This window comes from Meles meles, chromosome 12, assembly GCF_922984935.1.
Source record: "Meles meles chromosome 12, mMelMel3.1 paternal haplotype, whole genome shotgun sequence".
Lineage (NCBI taxonomy): Eukaryota > Metazoa > Chordata > Mammalia > Carnivora > Mustelidae > Meles > Meles meles.
In genome coordinates, this window is record NC_060077.1 from 37,858,646 (window position 1) to 37,877,267 (window position 18,622).

Here is an 18,622-nt window from a genome sequence, read left to right on the forward strand (position 1 = left end):
GAGCAGCTTTTCACGTTTTAGTTTATTTATCAAAGAAAATTGTGTGGGGCTGGTGAGAGGACAGGTGCAGGAGGAGCCCAGCAGTGAGGCATTTTGTCTGGACCCCTAGCTTGGTGCAGGCCTGCTCTCCCTGTGTGTATGGCATCCCTTCCCCTTCAGGGGCACCAGGAAGTACCCCCAGTCGGGGTAGTGTGCAGCCTGTACTCACGGCGCCCCAAAGCAGGGCGGGCCTAAGACGCAGGTGTAAACCTCACTCCCCTTGGTGGACAACCTCTGTTCTTGTTGTCCTTACTCACCAAGGTCCCTAGAGTGGCCAGGAATGACCACCCTCAAGCCTCCCCTTTTTCCGGAGTGGGCGATGGGTCCCATCTCCCCGTCTCAGCAGGACTGGCATTTCCTTTCACTGTGTGTTGTAACAAGGGGTTCTGTGCTCCTGCCGCGGTCCCTCTGCCTCCCCCAGGCCCTGGAGGCACCGACCGGCTGGTGTGACTTTGGACAAGTTATTTAATGTCTTCCAAACTGAGTTTCTCCAGCTGTAAGATGGCTCCAAGGACCTGCTGCCTCTGGGGTAGGCGCTCCGCAGAGTTTCTGACACTGAACTGGACGTTTGGTGGAAGTTCATCCTCATCGTCTATTGCAGTCATTTAACGTAGCCTGCAGCTCAGCTTGAACTGATATTGTAAGTGCACGGCCTAGCCTCCTCCTTCAGAGGTCAGGCAGCGCCCACGAGGAGAGGGGAGCAGGCCACCCTGTGTGATCTTTCTCTCTGGCAGGGACTGTCTTGTTCTGCTTTGTGTCCTGCTTCAATGCACTCTGATCCTCTAACCCTTCAGAAAGTGTTCTCTCAGCAAGTTTCAGGTTTGAATGAGGCCTGGAGAGGACAGAGGTTACCATCCCTGACTGAGAAATGAAGAAGTTTTTCTGGTCAGGAAGCTGGGCCCTGGCATCAGCCCAGCGCACTCTGAAACAGTATACCCACCGGGTTAGGGGCGGGCGGCTCTGGGGCTTGGGTTTCCTCAGACCCAGGGAGGCTCCCAGGATGGGCCAGGATTTCTCACTGACAGATGTTCTCTCTCAAAAATCCCAACCCTATCTTCTCCAGGCCAGCAGACCCCAACTGTCTGCCAGGGGCCTGTGGTGACCAGAGCTGCCCCCATCACCAGGGCACTGGGACACCAGGAATACAGCAACACTGGTCATGGGTCTATATTTATTGAGAAAGAGTTCACACAAGGTCACATCGTACAATCAGTCATTTCCTGCGCTTCATAAAAACGATTGTCACTCACTGTGCTTCACAAAAATTTCTTTTAATGAATAAATAATTTGATGAAATCAAAAATATTTACAATATAAACAAAGGGAAAAGCTTTGGATCTGTGAATCTGATCATCGAGCTTTGCATTTTTTTGAACTGACTTCTTCCCAAGCTTTTCCCTTGGAAACAATACAAATCTGATAGAAACAACAACTCATACAACATATCTTTGTTCATTATACGTTTATCTGTTAGTCTTGGAAAGGTACATAAGCTTATATTATGCAACATGTTAAAATACAAATATTAACTAAAATAATATATTATCATAATGCTAGGTAGCATTCTCCACAAAACAAAAATGTACACTCAGCTGTAACAATAACAAAGGTTCACGGGCCACAAAATAATACCCCAAAGGTACAAATTCCTTCATAAGAATATAATTGTGCTCTTCAGTTTACCAGATGTCTACGCTGCTCTAACAAGCCGACGCCTAGGAGGACAGGATTGGACGACTCTGCTGTGTGTGTGTTTTTCCGTCAGGCAGCAGCATTGCTGGGAATTGGGCAGTGCAAAGCAGTTTTAGAAACGCTTTCTTGGGCTCTTAAAGAGAGCCAATTATGCAAAGCAAAATAAGCATATTGAGAAGTCTTCATCTCATTGACACAAATACCACAGAATGTCTTGGCTTTGTGGGACGGAAGGGTTGGTGTGCAGAGCTCTTCAGGCCATCAGCCAGAATTCAAGTATTCCAGAGCCACCTCGTAGCAGAACTTGTACTGATCCTGGAAAACAGAAGGGCGAAGATGTCAGCTCCGTGACAGCCAAAGGCTGGCGCCATTCAAGCCATTATGCCAGATTAGGATTCTAATCAGAAGAAATCAAACTGAGAAGGATTTGAATCAGCAATGCATCAGAAAATCCCGGTTGTGAACCACAGACCTATCCACTGTCTGCAGACCTTTCTTTCCAACAAGGCCTGATGAAGGGTATTTTAACATCTACCTTCACTAGAATTCCTGGAAAGTTCTGGAAAACTGGAACCCATATATAGGTTTGTCCACATGTATATGTTTACCTGTACATCAACATCCTGAACACAAAGTATGGGGAAATCAAGAGGTAGGGGGAAAAATGAAGTCTGGGGGAAATAACTTTGCGAATTGCTCATACAAGGGCCCCCACAAATAAATGTGTCCTTCCTGGCCCAACTACATGCTCAATTTTCAGTCAGCAGGATGTCTTCCATTTTATGAGAATTTATCAAGCACCTCTTAAATACCAAACACCTTGACCCGGTCCCTGACTTTGAGAAGTCCGTGGTCCAGTGAGGAGGCTGAGACCAGTACCCAATGATAACACAGGGCATGGAGCTGAGCAGGGCCTGGGAATGGTCCCCTGACATGAGTGCAGTGGAGAAGAGAGCAGAACTTCCTAGGAGGACCTGCAAAGAGGTAGCAGGTAACTTGACCTCTAACCTAATGGGGGTTAGAACAGGCATTCCAGGTGGAGGAACTGGATAAGGAAAGGCCCAGTGGGGGAAGTGTTGGATGTCCTCTGGGAGTCACCTATCAGTTGTTAATCAGGTAGTAAAGGCATTTTTCTTGAGCACAGCTTTCTCTGATCATGGACCTTGGCCATGGCCTACATGAGGTCCTGGCCCAGCTGGGGTCTCGGGTGTTAGGAGACAGCATTCTGCACCTTTTTGTGTGCCCTGCTGCTGGATGCTCACCTGGGAGGGTCCTCTGAGCCAAGCAGAGGGACAGAGAAGTTGAGGATGCTTTTCTTGCCACCTGGAGGGCTCTCTTCCCATCACCATAAGACATAAGCTTTCACAAGGTATCTCACTACCCAACACAATGGCCGCAACCAAGGAAATGGTGCTCTTAATTTTGGGTTTGCCAAATTAATTAAAACTAAACTTCCATTTGGGGGGATATGTGCCTCTTAATTAATTGGTCATTGCAGTTTTCTGGTCTTCACCAACATTTTCTTCTCTATACGCCCCACTAGTCCAACCTATGTATTTGAAGACAAGAGCCATACTTTATCCCTTCATGTGCAATATACCAGTCTTTAGCGCGGAACCTGACGTACAGCTGGGGGTGTCAAACGTTGGCTGTATATGTAAACGATGACAAAATAAGGGTTTAGCAGCATTTGATTCAACCCAATAAACACTGAAGGCTAGAGACTGGGGAGTTCAAGACACAGCTTTAGTCCTTCGGGAGTTTACCATCTGGACGGGAACACAGGAAGCCAGCAGACCATCTCAACATACTAGAAGGGACCCGAGATTAACACGTCAGTAGCAGTAGCACCCACCAGGAGGGCTAAGGTAAAAAAAGACAACAACAAGTGTTGGTGAGAACAAGGAGAACCTGGTGGGAATGCGAAAGGCGTAGCCACTTCGGAAGATCCTTGGGCAGGCCCTCAACAGGTTAAACGCATGAGTTAGTTACACGTGACCCAGCAGTTCCACTCCTAGGTGTACGCCCAAGACATCTGAACATATGTCTACACCAAGCCTTCTGATTCGTATTTCACGACCTGATACTTTTACTTTCAAATTACTTAAAAAACCACTGTCATGTCAAAATTTCAAAAGACCAAGTCAGATCGACAGGCTGACATATTGGCTATGAAGGGTTAACCCTGTTCTATCTCCTTCACAGGGATGATTAGTGTTTTTCATGGAAATCTGAGAGATCCAAGTACTTACTGCACAGACACAGGTTTGCATAAACCTGATTATGCAATTTCAGCGCCTACTACGAACCATCCTTTTAACAGAAGATCATGCATTTAGAGCTGCTGGGCTCAGGCCACAACCCCAAAAGGATTTTGGGCCTTGCTGCCAAGGGGCTACTGTGTTGAACATCACTGAAGCTGCCCTTGTCCCAGGCATGATTGTAATTTTGAAAATGAATTCATCATCATCTCATCCCTTCCTGAGCAAACTGTCAATCCCAATAGATTCTGTGATGACTGGTTTCTGAATCAGAAACATAAAGGGAGTGAGAAGGAAGACCATCAGTTTTTGTGTACCCTCCCCAAGCACCTCAGGAAATGCCCGAAATCCTCCTGCGCTGCAAACTGTTACCCTCGATCACCAGGTACAGGCCTGTCTTCTGCATTTTCCTCTCTCAGCCCGCTTGCTTTTCAGTGGTGTAATTAAGCCACACGAGCTATCCCTGTGCTTCAGGGGAAAAAAACATTTCTGCCTCGGTCCCAAGTTCTCCTGACCTGGGCAACGTTAGTTGGCTCTGGGCATGAAAAAGCGACATAAGCAGGGATTATCTTTGGGCAGGACTGGAACCAGGGTGGCCGGCTGCTCCCCCTCCCAAGCCCCCGACCCCACCCTCACTGCAGCCCCACTTCCTGTTCTCCTGAAGAAGGAGAAAGTGAACTCTGAAGAGACACCTACAAGTGAGGTTCTGTATTAAAGGGCCCCCCCATCCCCGTTCATTCAGTGAGGACATCACGACACCACGAGGCCTGCAAGTGGCTCCGGGAAGCTCCTGAAGGGCTCCAGGTGTGCCCCTGTCAGCCCAAGCTGCCTTGTGTCTGAGGAACTCGGGGCCCTCCAGTCCCTCTGGACACTTCCAACACCTGCCCGGGAGACTCAGAGAGCGGTCCGCATGGCTCACCGGGGTGCTCTGCTCTCCCTGGCACACTTGCTTTGTGAACCTAAAACAAGTTTCACAATTTCACCTGGATCCTGTGCTGACAGGACCCACAGTGTGGAAAAAGCCTTTTGACGGATGCCCCTGCCCGGAGGGTCACGTGGCTCCCGGTGTGCCAATCATCACGGGGGGGGGGGGGGGGGCTGTCTGCTTCGAAGTTCCCAGGCGGTTCCCAGCCAAGGAGACCCCTGGAGGAGACAGCAGCGCGTCTCTGACGACAGACAGAATGGGTCATGACTTTCATCTCTGGCTTTAGAAATGTAGGGAGGACGTTCTTCCCTCAGACACACACAGAGTTTGTGCCTGGTTCCCTAGTGAGACTCCCCCGTGTGGAGCCGCGGCTTCCCCATGTTCCCAGAGCAGCGAGAGGCCGCTCAGGTCGGGCGACGGTCCGGGTGTGCTGTCGCGCGGCACCTCTCTACGGGACTCTCCTCAGAGTCAGGAGCTCTGCTGTTGCTGAGGGGATAGCCAGCCCCTGACTCGAGGATGGCAGAGTCTGGGGCAGAGGAGGGCACAGGGCTTTCACGAAGGTTCCTTCCTTCAGAGTGCAGGAAGGCCATCCGCGGGGGGACTCGAGAGTGGCTGCTTCTCCAGGGGTGGCAGGGCCAGGCCCAAGGGACCAGGAATGTCCCTAAGGGTCTCCAGAGATGGGCAATACTGAGCCTCTCTGACTCCCCATCTGGGGCCTATGGCCTATGCTCTGCAACTCGCACACACCCAGAGCCACACCTACTCCCTTATCCACCCCTACTCATGAGCTTGCACACATGCGCGCACACACATATACTCACACACACATGCCCACCCCCACCCCTATTCATGCATACACACCCACCCCCCCCAAAGTCCACTCTTACACATGTACACACGAACCCCCCCACAGCCCTACATGTGCATGCCCCCCCAACCCACACAGGTGTAGACAAGATCGGCGCATTCGGGGTAGTCGCCCACACTTGTATGGGCGGAGTATGTACATACTCCGTACAAGTACATACACGTGTATGTACACGTGTACATACTCCCCCTGCCCCCACCTCCTTTCAAATAGCCTGTATGTTTCAAGTTCACGGATGACTTCTGGAGGGGCCACTCATGCCCACGGGTTCGTGGAGTCATTGTGTTGTCCCCGTGAGAGGGAGAAGCGCAGGCCCCACGCTCCATGCCAGTTTGAAGGGAGCACCTTGCACTGAGTATTACTTCGTGTACTGAAGGGGCAAGCGGGGCTGCGTGTGGGCAGCCAGCTCCCAGTTACAGATATGGGGAGACACTGGCAGACGGCTGGGTCTGAGCAGGAGGGATGGAGGGTTAGAGGAGGGGAGGTGGGTTTGGATGAGGAAAGAGATGGCCTGTTCACCCTGCTGAGCCACGTTCTCACCCACAGCCCATCGAACCCACTGGTCTTGGGCTCCGTCTGCCATACCTGGTCTGGAGCGCGGCCTGGGCCTCGGCGTCTGTGACAGCACCTCAGGGGATTCCAATGCACAGCCCTGACTGAGCGCCAGCTCCAGACGGGGCCTGAGTTTCTTAACCCCACCACCCATTACAATCACCTGAGGTGCTTTTAACATCAGGCTGCCGTGGCCAGGCTCCAGATCAGCCGAGTAAAGATTTCTGGGGTGGGCCCAGGGCTCAGGATTCTGTAAGGCTTTCATTACCAAAAAAAAAAAAAAGCTAATTTATAGAGACAAATTAAGTGGTGGTCGCCAGGAGCCGGGGGTGGGGCGTTGAGGTGGTGTTGGTCAAGGGTACAAATTTTCAGCTCTAAGAAGTTCTGGGGATCAACGTACAGCACGGTGACTAGAGTGAGTGATAGAGTGCTGTACGCTTGAAAGTGGCTGGGAGTAGATCTTAAGCATTCTCACCGCAGACACACATGGGCCAAGCGGGTTACCCAAGTGGGGTGATGGCTGTGTTAAGTATCTTGATCTTGGCAACCACCGTACAGTGTGCATGCATGTCAAATCTCATCATGGTGGCTGAATTCTCCCACCTCCCAGGGGGATAATATGTTTCTTGAGGAAAGATCTGTTCCCCCAAAGGCTGTTTCTCTGTTAAAACAGAGCCCTGGGGGTAAAAATAAATAAATAAAACAGAGCTCTGGAAACTTCTAAAGCCCAGTGAGGACAAAAGTGAGAGATGTTTGTTGAAGCAGCCCATTTCCTGGGAAACTTCAATGTTCAGGCACTCGGGGCTCCATCTGACTCTAACCAGGCAGGTAGGGGGTAGGAGAGAGCCCCCTCCGATGAAGCATAGTTTATGGGGCACAAGCCTGTGCCCCCCACACCCCATTCCCTCTGCCTCTTCAGCCGGTCAGCACAGAAGTGCGCTCCAGGACTTTCTGGAACACATTTCATATTCTGAGACGCAGCTCGGAAGCTCAGTACTCTGAGCTTTTCAGCTGCTCGTACATTCTGCGCTCAGGAGAGACTCAGGTCTCAGATGGTCTTTTATGCCCAATGAAGTCGTATTGGGTTTTATCACCCTGACCTGAATTAATTAGTTCTCTCAGCCAACATACATATATATGACTGCTAAACTAATAGAAATTGCACTTGCAAGCAAAAACAGACAATTGACATGGGTCCTTATTTTAGTTCTGGAAGCCCGCTGAAGTTCTCAAGCCCGCTGAAAAGAGCCCTGTGACATTTTTTCCCCTCTGGTCACCAGATTTTACCTCGTATTTTGCTAACAGGCACTGTAACAAATTTATCAGACATTCTTCCAGGAAATTGAAAACTTTTTTTGTATTTTTCAGCACTGAGCTTATCCTTAAACTGGTACTGACCCTCAGAAATTTGGGCATCCAAAGGTCCTATTTTGTCTATTAGAGTAACACCTCATCACGGAAATGCCTAAATTATTATAGAAGAGTGGGCTCCCTTCTTGTCCAAGCACCTCCATGTCCATTCACTTCACAAAGAATCACCTCCTTCCTTTAGTCTGCCCCACTGATTTGGAAAAAGCCACATTGTTTCTGCACATAAAAATTCGTGAGTGATGAAAGCTGCAGCCAGAGCCATTAGTGGAAAGGCCTGGAAGGGTCTATTACTAATGACCTGCTTAATTGAGGCTCCAATGAGAGGGAAACGATATATATATTTTTTTCGTCAAGGTCAGCTTTGCCTAAGTACCAACGAAAGTTTGGAAGCTCCACATCTGTCCCTGAATCCCAGAAGTTAAATGGCAATGAAGTCAGAGCATTTTAGTTTAGGCATTTGTTTCCATCTTCTGCCCAACTTCTTATCTGTCTTAAACTCAGGCCGCTTTTGACAGGTCAGCTGCACTATCTCACCTGCCCCCAGCCCAGAAGATGGAGAATTCCCTGGTGGTACAAGTCTTCAAAATTCATGGGTGGTCCCAGGGGTTGAGACAGTTCTCTGCCTCCGGAGGGGCGGGACTACTGAAGCCGGCACAGGGGACACGCCGGCCAGCCTTTCAGCGCATCCACAGGAAATCTGTGCCTCCGTGAAAGGCACTGAGCGTGTGGCCTGGGACATATTAAGCACCCTGTAAATGTCAGCTGCTTGCTGCCCCCTCCTCTTCCTCACCCAACCAGCTCCTCTATACCTGCCTGCTGTAGGATGTTTTGCGGACACCCACACTCTCAAGAACCACTTTCTCTCCTTTGTATTTTCCATAACACTTTCACATCTATTGTCTCACAGGATCAGCTCAATAAGCCAACGTTATCCCTGGCTTACATGACTCGGGCTCAGGAAAGCTAAGTGCCCAGCCCGAGAAGACTTAACATTGCCAAGTTCATTTCTCTGAGGTCACTTCACTTGAATTAGTAGCAGAGCTGAGCTGAGAATTTGGGTTTTCCCGGGCCTCCCCTAGGGGAGGGAGGAGAGGGCAGCCGTCTGGGGGCATGGTTCTTTCTCACAGAAGCCAAGGTGTTAACTGCTGATGGTTTTGGGAGTCTGTACCTGGCCACACAGGCAACACTTTCCCTAGTTCCCCACATAGTGTTTCTACGGAACAGAACAGCCCACCAGGCAGCACATAAGTACCCAGGGGAAGCCGATGCCCTGGGAAAGTGACGTGTGTGAAAGAGAACATACGTGTCCTAGGAGTGGGTCGGCATCGGGGACTACATTACCCAGTCTGGGGCACGGCTGGGACGACTGGGACCGCAGCCCCTTCCTCAGCTTTAGCTCAAATCTCCACTCTCTCTTTAGTCCCTTTTCTTATATTTTAAATTTGAGCCCCCCTGCTGCAGGGCCATGGGCTGGGGCACACAGGCTTTCCAGGCGTGGCGTGGGCACCCGTCATGTCTTCCTCCCTCTCCACCCCAGGCCACTCTCCCAACCTTGGGATCCATCCCACCGTCTCCTTCAGATCCTTCTTCCACTAGCAGGGAAGTACAAACACCTGATCTGAAAAGCTTCCTTCTTTAAGCTATTCTATTCGCAAGTCGCAGTGGTTGGCATTTTAATAGCTTCACACAAGAAAGAGATTTCCAGAAATACTCTAAGAAAATCACTGCACGTAGTCCTTTGTTTCTCGGCTCCTCCGTCCTCATCTCAGATATGGCCACCAGAATGAAACACAATATTCTGGATGTCAAACCGAAATTCACAGCTTTGATAAATATTAGGTGATTAAGCTATTTATAAAATCTATAATTTGAAAATCTGGCATTTCGTGTGCTGTGATTATTCCTTCCCCGCGAAGACTCAGTGCTTAGCCACATGGAAGGCACTGCCAGGAACGGAAATTAATAAGGATGTTCACTTGTGAGTTTCAACTCTTTCCACCTTGCCAATGTGTGGAGATGAAGTCTCCCTGTGAAAAGCCAAGTGAGAGAGGAAGAGGGAGAAAAGACCTCACAAGGAAAGCGATTTCATTATGTTCCTGAAAAGGAAGTCTCAACCCATCCCCCCGTGAAACAGTGGCCCCGTCAACTATGCCAGTGAGGCGGGAAAATGCCCCATGCTGCAGGACAGGGTGGGGGGCTTACCAGGAGGTCCACCATGTTGGGCTTGTTGTTCCTCAGTGTCTTCACCGCGTGGAAGACGTCCACCGTCCTCTGGTGCCGGAGCATCTCACAGACAATGCTGATGGCGCAGAATGTCCCACTGCGGCCTCCCCCATTCCTGTGGGAAGAGAAATCAGATGGTCGCGCTTGTCCGCATGCTGCCTCCTGACCTACCACCCAAGCCTTGGACAACAGGACTGGGTGATGGCCTCAGAGGCCAGGGGAACACTCCCCCCGGGCTGATTCTTTCAATGAAAGCAAATGGTGTTAATGAGCCTTTGCACTGGGCCCACGGGTCACCTGACTGGAGGCAACGATCAACTGGCCCCTTCTGCTCTCTTAGCTCTGTCTCTGCTCTGGATTATATAACCTGATACAGCATCCTCTCGGTTTTTATTCAAAGAGCCCACTGCAGAAAATTTCCGGTGAACAAAGAGCTCATCTACTATCTGCTACCAAAACCGGCAATGAGTGTTGGTTACGTTCCAAGATGGACTTGGCCTTAAAAAAAATTGGGGCGCCTGGGTGGCTCAGTGGGTTAAACCTCTGCCTTCGGCTCAGGTCATGATCCCAGGGTTCTGGGATTGAGCCCGGCATCGGGCTCTCTGCTCAGCGGGGAGCCTGCTTCCCCCTCTCTCTCTGCCTGCCTCTCTGCCTACTTGTGATCTTTGTCTGTCAAACAGATAAATAAAATCTTTAAAAAAAATCCATTAGTGTTTCGTTATTTATCTCTAAAAATAAGGGCTCTTTCTGAATGAAACTTTTCATTTTGAACTCATTTTAGATGTACAGAATCACGGCAAACACAAGCATGGCGAGTTCCATGGCGTACCCACCTTCCCCTCATGTGAACACCTCATAGTCACAGAAAGTGCTGGGAACCAGGAAATTAACCCTGGTGCAATTCTTTTAACTAAACTATAGGCCTTAGTCAAATGTCACCAGACAAATGTCACCAATGTCCTTTTTCTGGTCTAGGATCCAATCCCAGACCCTGCTTTGTACTGACTTGTCTTAGCTTCTTAGTGTCCTTCATCTGTGACAGGTCCTCAGGCTTTTTGTTTTTCCTGACCTTGACACTTCTGAAGAGTACTGCTCGGTTATTTTGTAGAACACAAAATACAGAATGGAGATGTGGAAGTAGCCATGGTCCACAGTTTGAGAAGTCATTACAAAATACAGATTGCAGAATGTCCCTTCATATGGTTTTTTCTCATGCTTTCTCACGATTGGGAATGAGGTTATGCATTTTGGCCAGAAAACCACAGAAGGACTGTCCTTCCCTCCAGAAGTTCAGGATGCTGAATCATCTATTGATGGTGATGTTGACCTTCATCACTTTTTAAGATGGTGCCTTGCAGATTTTTTTCACTGTGTAATTATCTTTTCTTTGTAGTTATTATCTTGGGAGAGATACTTTGGAATTCTGCAAATATCTTGTCTCTCCTCAAAGTTTCACCCACCAGTTTTAGGATCTATAAGTGGATTTGGTCTTAAGAGAATCTGTCTGAATTCTAAACAGAATCCGAATTCTGTCGCAACAACGATCACTGTGCTGTTTGCCCAATTGATTTTCCACCTCCCTCTCTCCCTTAATATTCTATTGTAAGAGAGAGCTGTTTCTTCTCTGCTAATTGACTAATTTAGTTGCTTACTTCTTTTATCTTACTATTTATTTATGTCACTGTAGACTCATACATGGTAATTTTGTTCGATGAGCTAAAACCAATAGTATCAATATTTATTTTGTTGCTGGAATTGTTCTGGCTTTGGCCATTGGGAGCGCCCTCAGACCTCCATTCTTTTCTGAGTACTTCCATACTTTCTGGAACTACAAGGTGTTCCAGACTCATCCTGTATCTTCCCTGCACCAGTTCTGTGATCAACCATTTCTCAAGGAGCTAGGGACTTAAAAAAAAAAAATAAACACAATATAATTATTACATCTAAAATAAATATTACCTTATCAATATAATCGGATTTCTAGTTACCGTTCCAATTTCCCAAATTGTTTCCAACATTTCCTTACAGTTGTTTTTTTCAAATCCACATTTTTGCAAAGTCCACACATTGCAATTGATTGACATGTCTTACGAGATTATTTTAATCTATAGGTTCTTCTTTGCTCCTTTTTCTTGGCGATTTACTTGTTGAGGAAATGGGGTCCTCTATCCTGGAGACAGGCCCACGTCCTGGGTTGTTCTCATTCACTGCATTTCTGTGAATCATTTAACATGTTTCCCTCTCATTCTTATTTCCTATATTTACTGGGAGTTTGCTCTGCGGCTTCATAAGAATTACATGTTTTCTAAGACAAGGACACCTTACAAATAACTTTCACTAGGAAGCAGGAACAAAACATCAATTTGTTCTTGTTTTGTGATTTTGAGATTGATTATTGTGCTAGGATGCCAGCTTGATCAGTTCATTATTAAGTCCCAAATCAATTTTTTAAATAAAGTATAACGGAACCAAAATTAAGTCCACAAATGGTAAATATAAATCTCAGTTAATTTCCAAATGCGTATGCCACATAACCCCCACCAAGATCAAGATGCAGACCAGGATTAGCCCCCCAGACCTCCCTCAGACTTCTTCCTCGTCAATACCATCGATAACTCAAAGAGATCCCTTTCCTCATTTTTGGCCTCATAAATTTCTTTGGTGTGTTTTTGAATTTTGTATAAATGGAACCATCCAGTACATATTCTTTTGCCTCTGGCTTATTCCACTTACTATTATCTGTGTGAGAATCATTCCCGTTGTATCCGTGGTTTGTTCTTTTACATCTCTCAGAATAACCCCATGGAATGGATATACTACTGCATAACTTACTTATCTACCAGCTGAGGAATATTTGGGCTGTTTCTCGTTTTCAGCATTATGAGTAAACCCACTATAAAAATGTCTCCTGGTGTATAGATGACTCACTTCTGTAGTCATGTACCTGGGGCGGGAAGAGCTCAGAGAATATATTTAGCACTCAGCGTGGCAGCACCATACCTACTTCCTGCCAGCAGGGTATGGCAGTTCCAGTTACTCTGCAGCCTCACCAACACTTGGTATTTTCATTTTTTTGTTGTTATTGTTTTTTTTTTTTGCTTTTAAATTTCACCCATGTGAGTGATGTGTGAGTGAGTGTGTAGGGGGCATGTGATCCTGGTTTCAGTGTGTATTATCCTAAAAATGAATAATGCTGAGCACCTTTTCTGTGTTTATGGGCCACGCACATCTTCTTTGTTTAAAAAATGACGTTCTTGTCAAGTCTATTGCTTAAACAATTGGGTCGATCTTTTCTTATTGGCTTGCAGTGGTTAGGCATTCTGGCCAGGAGTCCTTTGTCAGAGGCACATATCACAAAACTCTTTGCCCATTCTCCGTCTTGCTTTTTCACTCTCCTTGGTGTCTTTGGACGAATAGAAGTGCTTAACTTTAATGAAATCCAATTTTTCAATATTTTCTTTTGTGGCCAGTGTTCTGTCTTGGGTGACATCATCTTTGGTTACCTCGTGGTCATGAAGATTTTCTCTTGGAAGCTTCATTGTTTTCCTTTTCCCATTTGGGCCCATGATCCATCTGGAAAGGATTTCTGCGTGCAGCACGAGAGAGACCAGGTACGCGGGCTGTCTTTTCCTGCCGCCCGGCCCTGCAGGAGGCGTGTTTCTATCGGTCTTTGTTGTAAATCAGGTGACCCTGAGGTGTGGCTCCATCCCTGGATTTTCTCTTCCGCTCCATTAGCCTACTTTCCGTCTTTGCACTGATACCACACTGCTCTCCCCCCACCATATTTCACCTGATGCTTTCAGCAGCTGCTGATGACCACTGTCTACGTCCATTATCTTCATCAAGGGTTGCAAAATGGTGATCTCTTACTTCTATCCATTTCTTCTGGTTTTATGAGCTGGAAGATGTATAAAAAAAACCAAAAACCCCTATTTGCTTGCCGTGAGTGTACCTGTGGCTCAAGGAACCATTCCATTTAGTCTCAGGCAGGGACTGCTCTGCCCACAACCATTAGGTGGCGCTATGCTATGCTGAATATAATGTTCTTCCTTCAGAAATGAACAGCAGAGAGCTTTTGTGGTTGGATGCATTCTTTCCTGGACTATATTGGAGGATACAAATTCAACCTAACTTTTTTCCTCACAACTAAAATAGCTTCCATTTAGATTTATAAATCTAAACGATAAACGCTTTTACCAGGCATGGGTCTCACGCCCACCCTGATGCCAAGAGAGCAAGAGGGACTTCAGAATTGGAGAAAATGTTTCCCACGGAAAGGTCAAGTTTCTCCTAGAAGAGGGGTGGGGTGTTGGGCTGGCAAGAGGGCAGAAACAACAGATGCCCACCACTGTACACTACAGAGAACAGCCCACTGTAGACATCAAGTGGAATGGCACTGTAATGACTTAGTTCTGGGGTCACAGCTGGGTCTTGAGAGGGTATAGTTGGTGGTTGGTTGTCTATGAGATGCAGTGATTTAAGGGGTCTCTGTTTCATCCCCTCAGGCCTGTCCTGGCGCCTCAACTTCCTCCAGGGTGACCCAGTCCCTTAGCTTACAGCACTGGCCCTTATTAGAAAGATACTAATCAACTATGGACTCTGAAAAACAACCTGAGGGTTTTGAAGGGTCAGGGGTGGGAGGTTGGGGGAACAGGTGGTGGGTGATGGGGAGGGCACGTTTTGCATGGAGCACTGGGTGTTGTGCAAAAAGAATGAATACTGTTACGCTGAAAAAATTAATAAAAGGGGGAAAAAAAAAAAAAAAAAAAAAAAAAAAAAAAAAAGAAAGATACTAATCAAAGGGGTATCATACATACATCACATTCCTAGTTCCAGATGCTGGCAGACTCCAGACACAGAAATGGGTATCTGCAGACTGTTTGTAGTTTTGTTTTGTTTTGTTTTCAAAAGACCTAACAGATAAAATACAATTCTAAATAAAATGTCAACTTCCCGGGGCGCCTGGGTGGCTCAGTGGGTTAAGCCGCTGCCTTCGGCTCAGGTCATGATCTCAGGGTCCTGGGATCGAGTCCCGCATGGGGCTCTCTGCTCAGCAGGGAGCCTGCTTCCCTCTCTCTCTCTCTGCCTGCCTCTCTGCCTACTTGTGATCTCTCTGTCAAATAAATAAATAAAATCTTTAAAAAAAAAATGTCAACTTCCCTTGCTGGGACTGTATCAGTTCACACTGGTTACCCCCCTGGGTGTATTCTGATCAGAAGTTATATCTGCACTTAGAGAAATAAAAATGAGGATGTGCACTGTTAATCTTCTTTGGCATTTTCTTGGTTGAGATGTCTTTAGTGAACTGAGTCTATGAGAAGGAAGGGACAAGCAGTCAGCGGGGAGGACAAAGGATTGGGGCCTCTGGTTGAGGCTAAGTGTGAATGGGTTCATAAGACTCTTTTCAAGAGAATATCAGTTTCTGTAGGACAAGACACTGCCACCTTTTGACTGCTGGAGAGGCGGGCAGTGTTCTAGGATATCATAGACCCTCCTGGGCCCCCGGGCGGATGGCACAGTGTGAGGGACAGGCACCAAGGGGAGAAATCGAGGTCCCTCGGCAAACTTACCATTCTAATTAGGGTTGGTCTGCCCAGAGTTAAACCTTATTTTCCCTTCAATTTGGGAGAGAGCTCACTGTGTGCTAATGACACTCCACTGAAAAGAGACATAAGCTTATACTCGAAGTTTCCACAAATTCTCTAAATATCTTCCCTAACTGCCATGACTTTCTAATTGCTTGCTCCATTAAGCCAATCCCAGCTGGCTGATTAGCTACATATCATCACCAGTGAGAAAATGCAGGTGAAAGTACTCAGAAAAGTGTGGCTGTCTGTATTCAGGGGCTCTCAACCTTGGCCGCAGATTGAGATAATCTAGGAGTTTGAAAAAAACACGGATGTCTGGGGCCCATCCTCAGGGATTTTGATTTAATTGCTTTGGGTGTGGCCTGGGCACAGTTTGTTTTTTTTTGTTGTTGATGTTGCTGTTGTTGCTGTTGTTGTGGTTTTAAAAATCTCCCCAAATGACTCTCAGTGTGCAGCCACGATTGGAAATCATCGCTCTGGAGCAGAGGTCTTCCCATTTGAGTGCCTTCTAGATCTTCTGGCCTATAGACCGCACTTTGGAAACACTGGTTCTCACCAAATCTTCCCTATATATGGACATGCCCAGGTGAAAACCAAGACATAAATAAATACATTCTCTTAAAAGATAGTTCCTGTGAAAGTCAGTTCCTTTGAAATGTCTAACATGATTTCTTATAGAATCAGCAACTAGTGTGGTCGAGATGCTCTCACCAGCTTTGCCAAACTGGGAAGGGGCCTGGATTTGCAGCCTTTGCTGATGTAGGTGATGTAAATACTTTATTGCGGATGATTTCAAGTTACTGACGGTTTAACAACGAGCTCAGGAAATTCCCCTAAACGTAACCCTGGGCTCTCAGGAGATGGTAGGAGCCCAATGAACCCACTCAGGTGTTTTTTTTTGGGGGGGGGAGGGACAATCCCAAGGTCAAGGCTTATTTTTATAGCAGTGCTACCCCACCTGAACGCAAAAAGTGCGTATCTTGTTTTCTGCAAACCAAACCGAATCCTTGATGAGGACCTACTGATTCCTTCTCCATTCACAGAGAGACAAAGGGCAGTAAACCAGGGGGGACAGCAGAACACCAGTTTGGGCCTTCTGAGGTGCAGAGCTCCCCTTAGCACTTACAAGCAATGCACGACTGTGCGGCCTTCACCACCGTTGTATTCCTCCTGCCACTTGTCCACTTGGCGAATGAGCTTCAAGAAGGAGCGCTTGGACACCGGCGTGTCCCTGTACATGGGCCAGCCCAGGAACTGGAATTGCTGCACCACCCGATATCCATCTTGGGGCTGGAGGGAATCAGGCAGGAATCAAGGAGTGGAGAGAAAACAGGCATTGTTTACTGGTGGAATTCTAGCAGGCTGATCCCACCTGCTTGGACTTCTCAGCAAAGCAGTCCATTACTAAAGGACGGGCCTGCCTATAAATACCGAAAGAAGCTTCCACTGGCCTGAAGAGTTACCAGTTTTAATCTGGAGCTGTTATTAAAATAAACAAACCAACAAACCAACCAGGGGTTTTACATGACAGGCCAGACAAATAAAAGTGAAGCAGAATGCTTACAGTTTTGCGAGAGCCAAGTGACAACACACCACGTGAGCGCTGACCACGTTATAAGGGGCAAAATGGGTTTCCCTTAATTGCAGGTAATTTAAGGGTAAGGAATAAACTATAATCTGGAAGCATTTGTGAGCTCAGGGTAATAGAGGTTACATGGCGTTTGCTATGAGCACAACATGGTTTTGTGTACTGGTGTGAATCTTGCTGAGAAAGGGGTTAGTAGTCAAAGAATCTTTACTTATAGTTAAGTGGAATTGGAGAATTCAAAGAAAGTGTTCGAAAAATGGCAACAGTTTTAATCTGGCTGTGGCTAAGTCACTTGGATCACATCTCCCACGGCCTTCGGCACCTTTGATGTGAGTGATCTCTCTCGTTCTCTGACACTTTCTTCCCCAGCTGTTTCTTCTCCTCTCTCTGCTGTCCATCTTGGGCTCCCTTTCTCCCTGACCTCTTGATGATGGAAGCCCACGCTCTGTCCTCGGGCCCCTTGTCTTCTCTCTCTCTGACCTGATCAGCTCACTCAGTCTCATGGCTTTCAAGACTCCAGGAAGTCATCAGTTTGCATCTCCAGGGTGGGCCTCTTCAGAACTCCCCCCTCACAGATCCAGGCCTACTTGACACGTCCACTCAGGTATCTAACAGTCGCCTCACACTCAGCCCATTTCCTGGCCTTCTTTCCAATGCATGTCCTCCACCCCAAACAGTCCCCTTATACCCGGAGCCTGCCCCAACTCGGGTAACATCAATTCCGTTGCTCCATTTCTCAAGACCTAAGTCTTGAGACCCACCCGCTACTGCCTGGGATCCAGCCTATTCCCAACCCTGTTGGCTCTGCCAGGAGAATATATCAGCATCTCTCTGCCTCATGTACCTGCCACTTCATCCTGTGGTCGCTTCTCACTTGGATTATTAGAAGGGCCTCCTGACTGATCTGTTCTCAACTCGGAAGGTAAAGTGCTCCTTTTTAATCATGTGATTCTTCTCTACTCAACCCTGTACTGGCTTCTAACTTCCTTTACAGCAAAAGCCCCAATCCTGGCAGTGGCCTGGACATCCTACATGGTCTCTGTCCCCTGGACCCCCAACCCTTGGCCACTTTCCCTCTAGGAGGACAACTCTATTAGCTACTCTCATGTTTGCTTACTGTGCTCTATCCACATCAGCCTCGTCACTGTCTGTGGACCTTACCAGAGAAGGCCTCAGGGCCTTTGCACAGACCTTGCTTCTGCCTGCAATGCTGTCTCCACAGACAGCCATGTGGCTGCTCCCTCACTTCAGTTGGGTCTTTGTTCATATGGACACCTAGTTAAGACAGGGACTTGTTCTCCCTCCTGTTCATGGCCTTAGTGCTTTCTACCTCCCCACTTTTCCCCCTATAGCATTTGTTGCTTCTAACATACTATATCTATTATAATATCTATTATATCTGTTATTTATTGTCTGTTTTCTCCCACTAGAATGTAAGCTCCATAAGGTCAGGGAGCTTTGTTTTGTTCACAAACACCTAAAATGTATTCCAAACTCCTAACTGGTGATGGACAC

General features: G+C 47.4%; 1 protein-coding gene across 14 annotated transcripts in view; it reads right to left on the reverse strand.

Annotated features, from left to right (window-relative positions):
* Positions 1-1,298: 1,298 nt before the first annotated feature.
* The window catches only part of PTPRM (protein tyrosine phosphatase receptor type M), a 793,799-nt gene continuing 776,475 nt past the window's right edge, over positions 1,299-18,622 (reverse strand). For all 14 annotated transcript variants that reach the window (XM_046025010.1, XM_046025008.1, XM_046025007.1 and 11 more), the window contains 3 exons: positions 16,646-16,809; positions 9,911-10,046; positions 1,299-2,046 (listed from right to left, as the gene is read on the reverse strand). In XM_046025010.1, the coding sequence (XP_045880966.1) occupies positions 1,993-2,046; positions 9,911-10,046; positions 16,646-16,809 (354 nt within the window). In that variant the 3' untranslated portion in view covers positions 1,299-1,992. The remainder of the gene's footprint in view (positions 2,047-9,910; positions 10,047-16,645; positions 16,810-18,622) is intronic.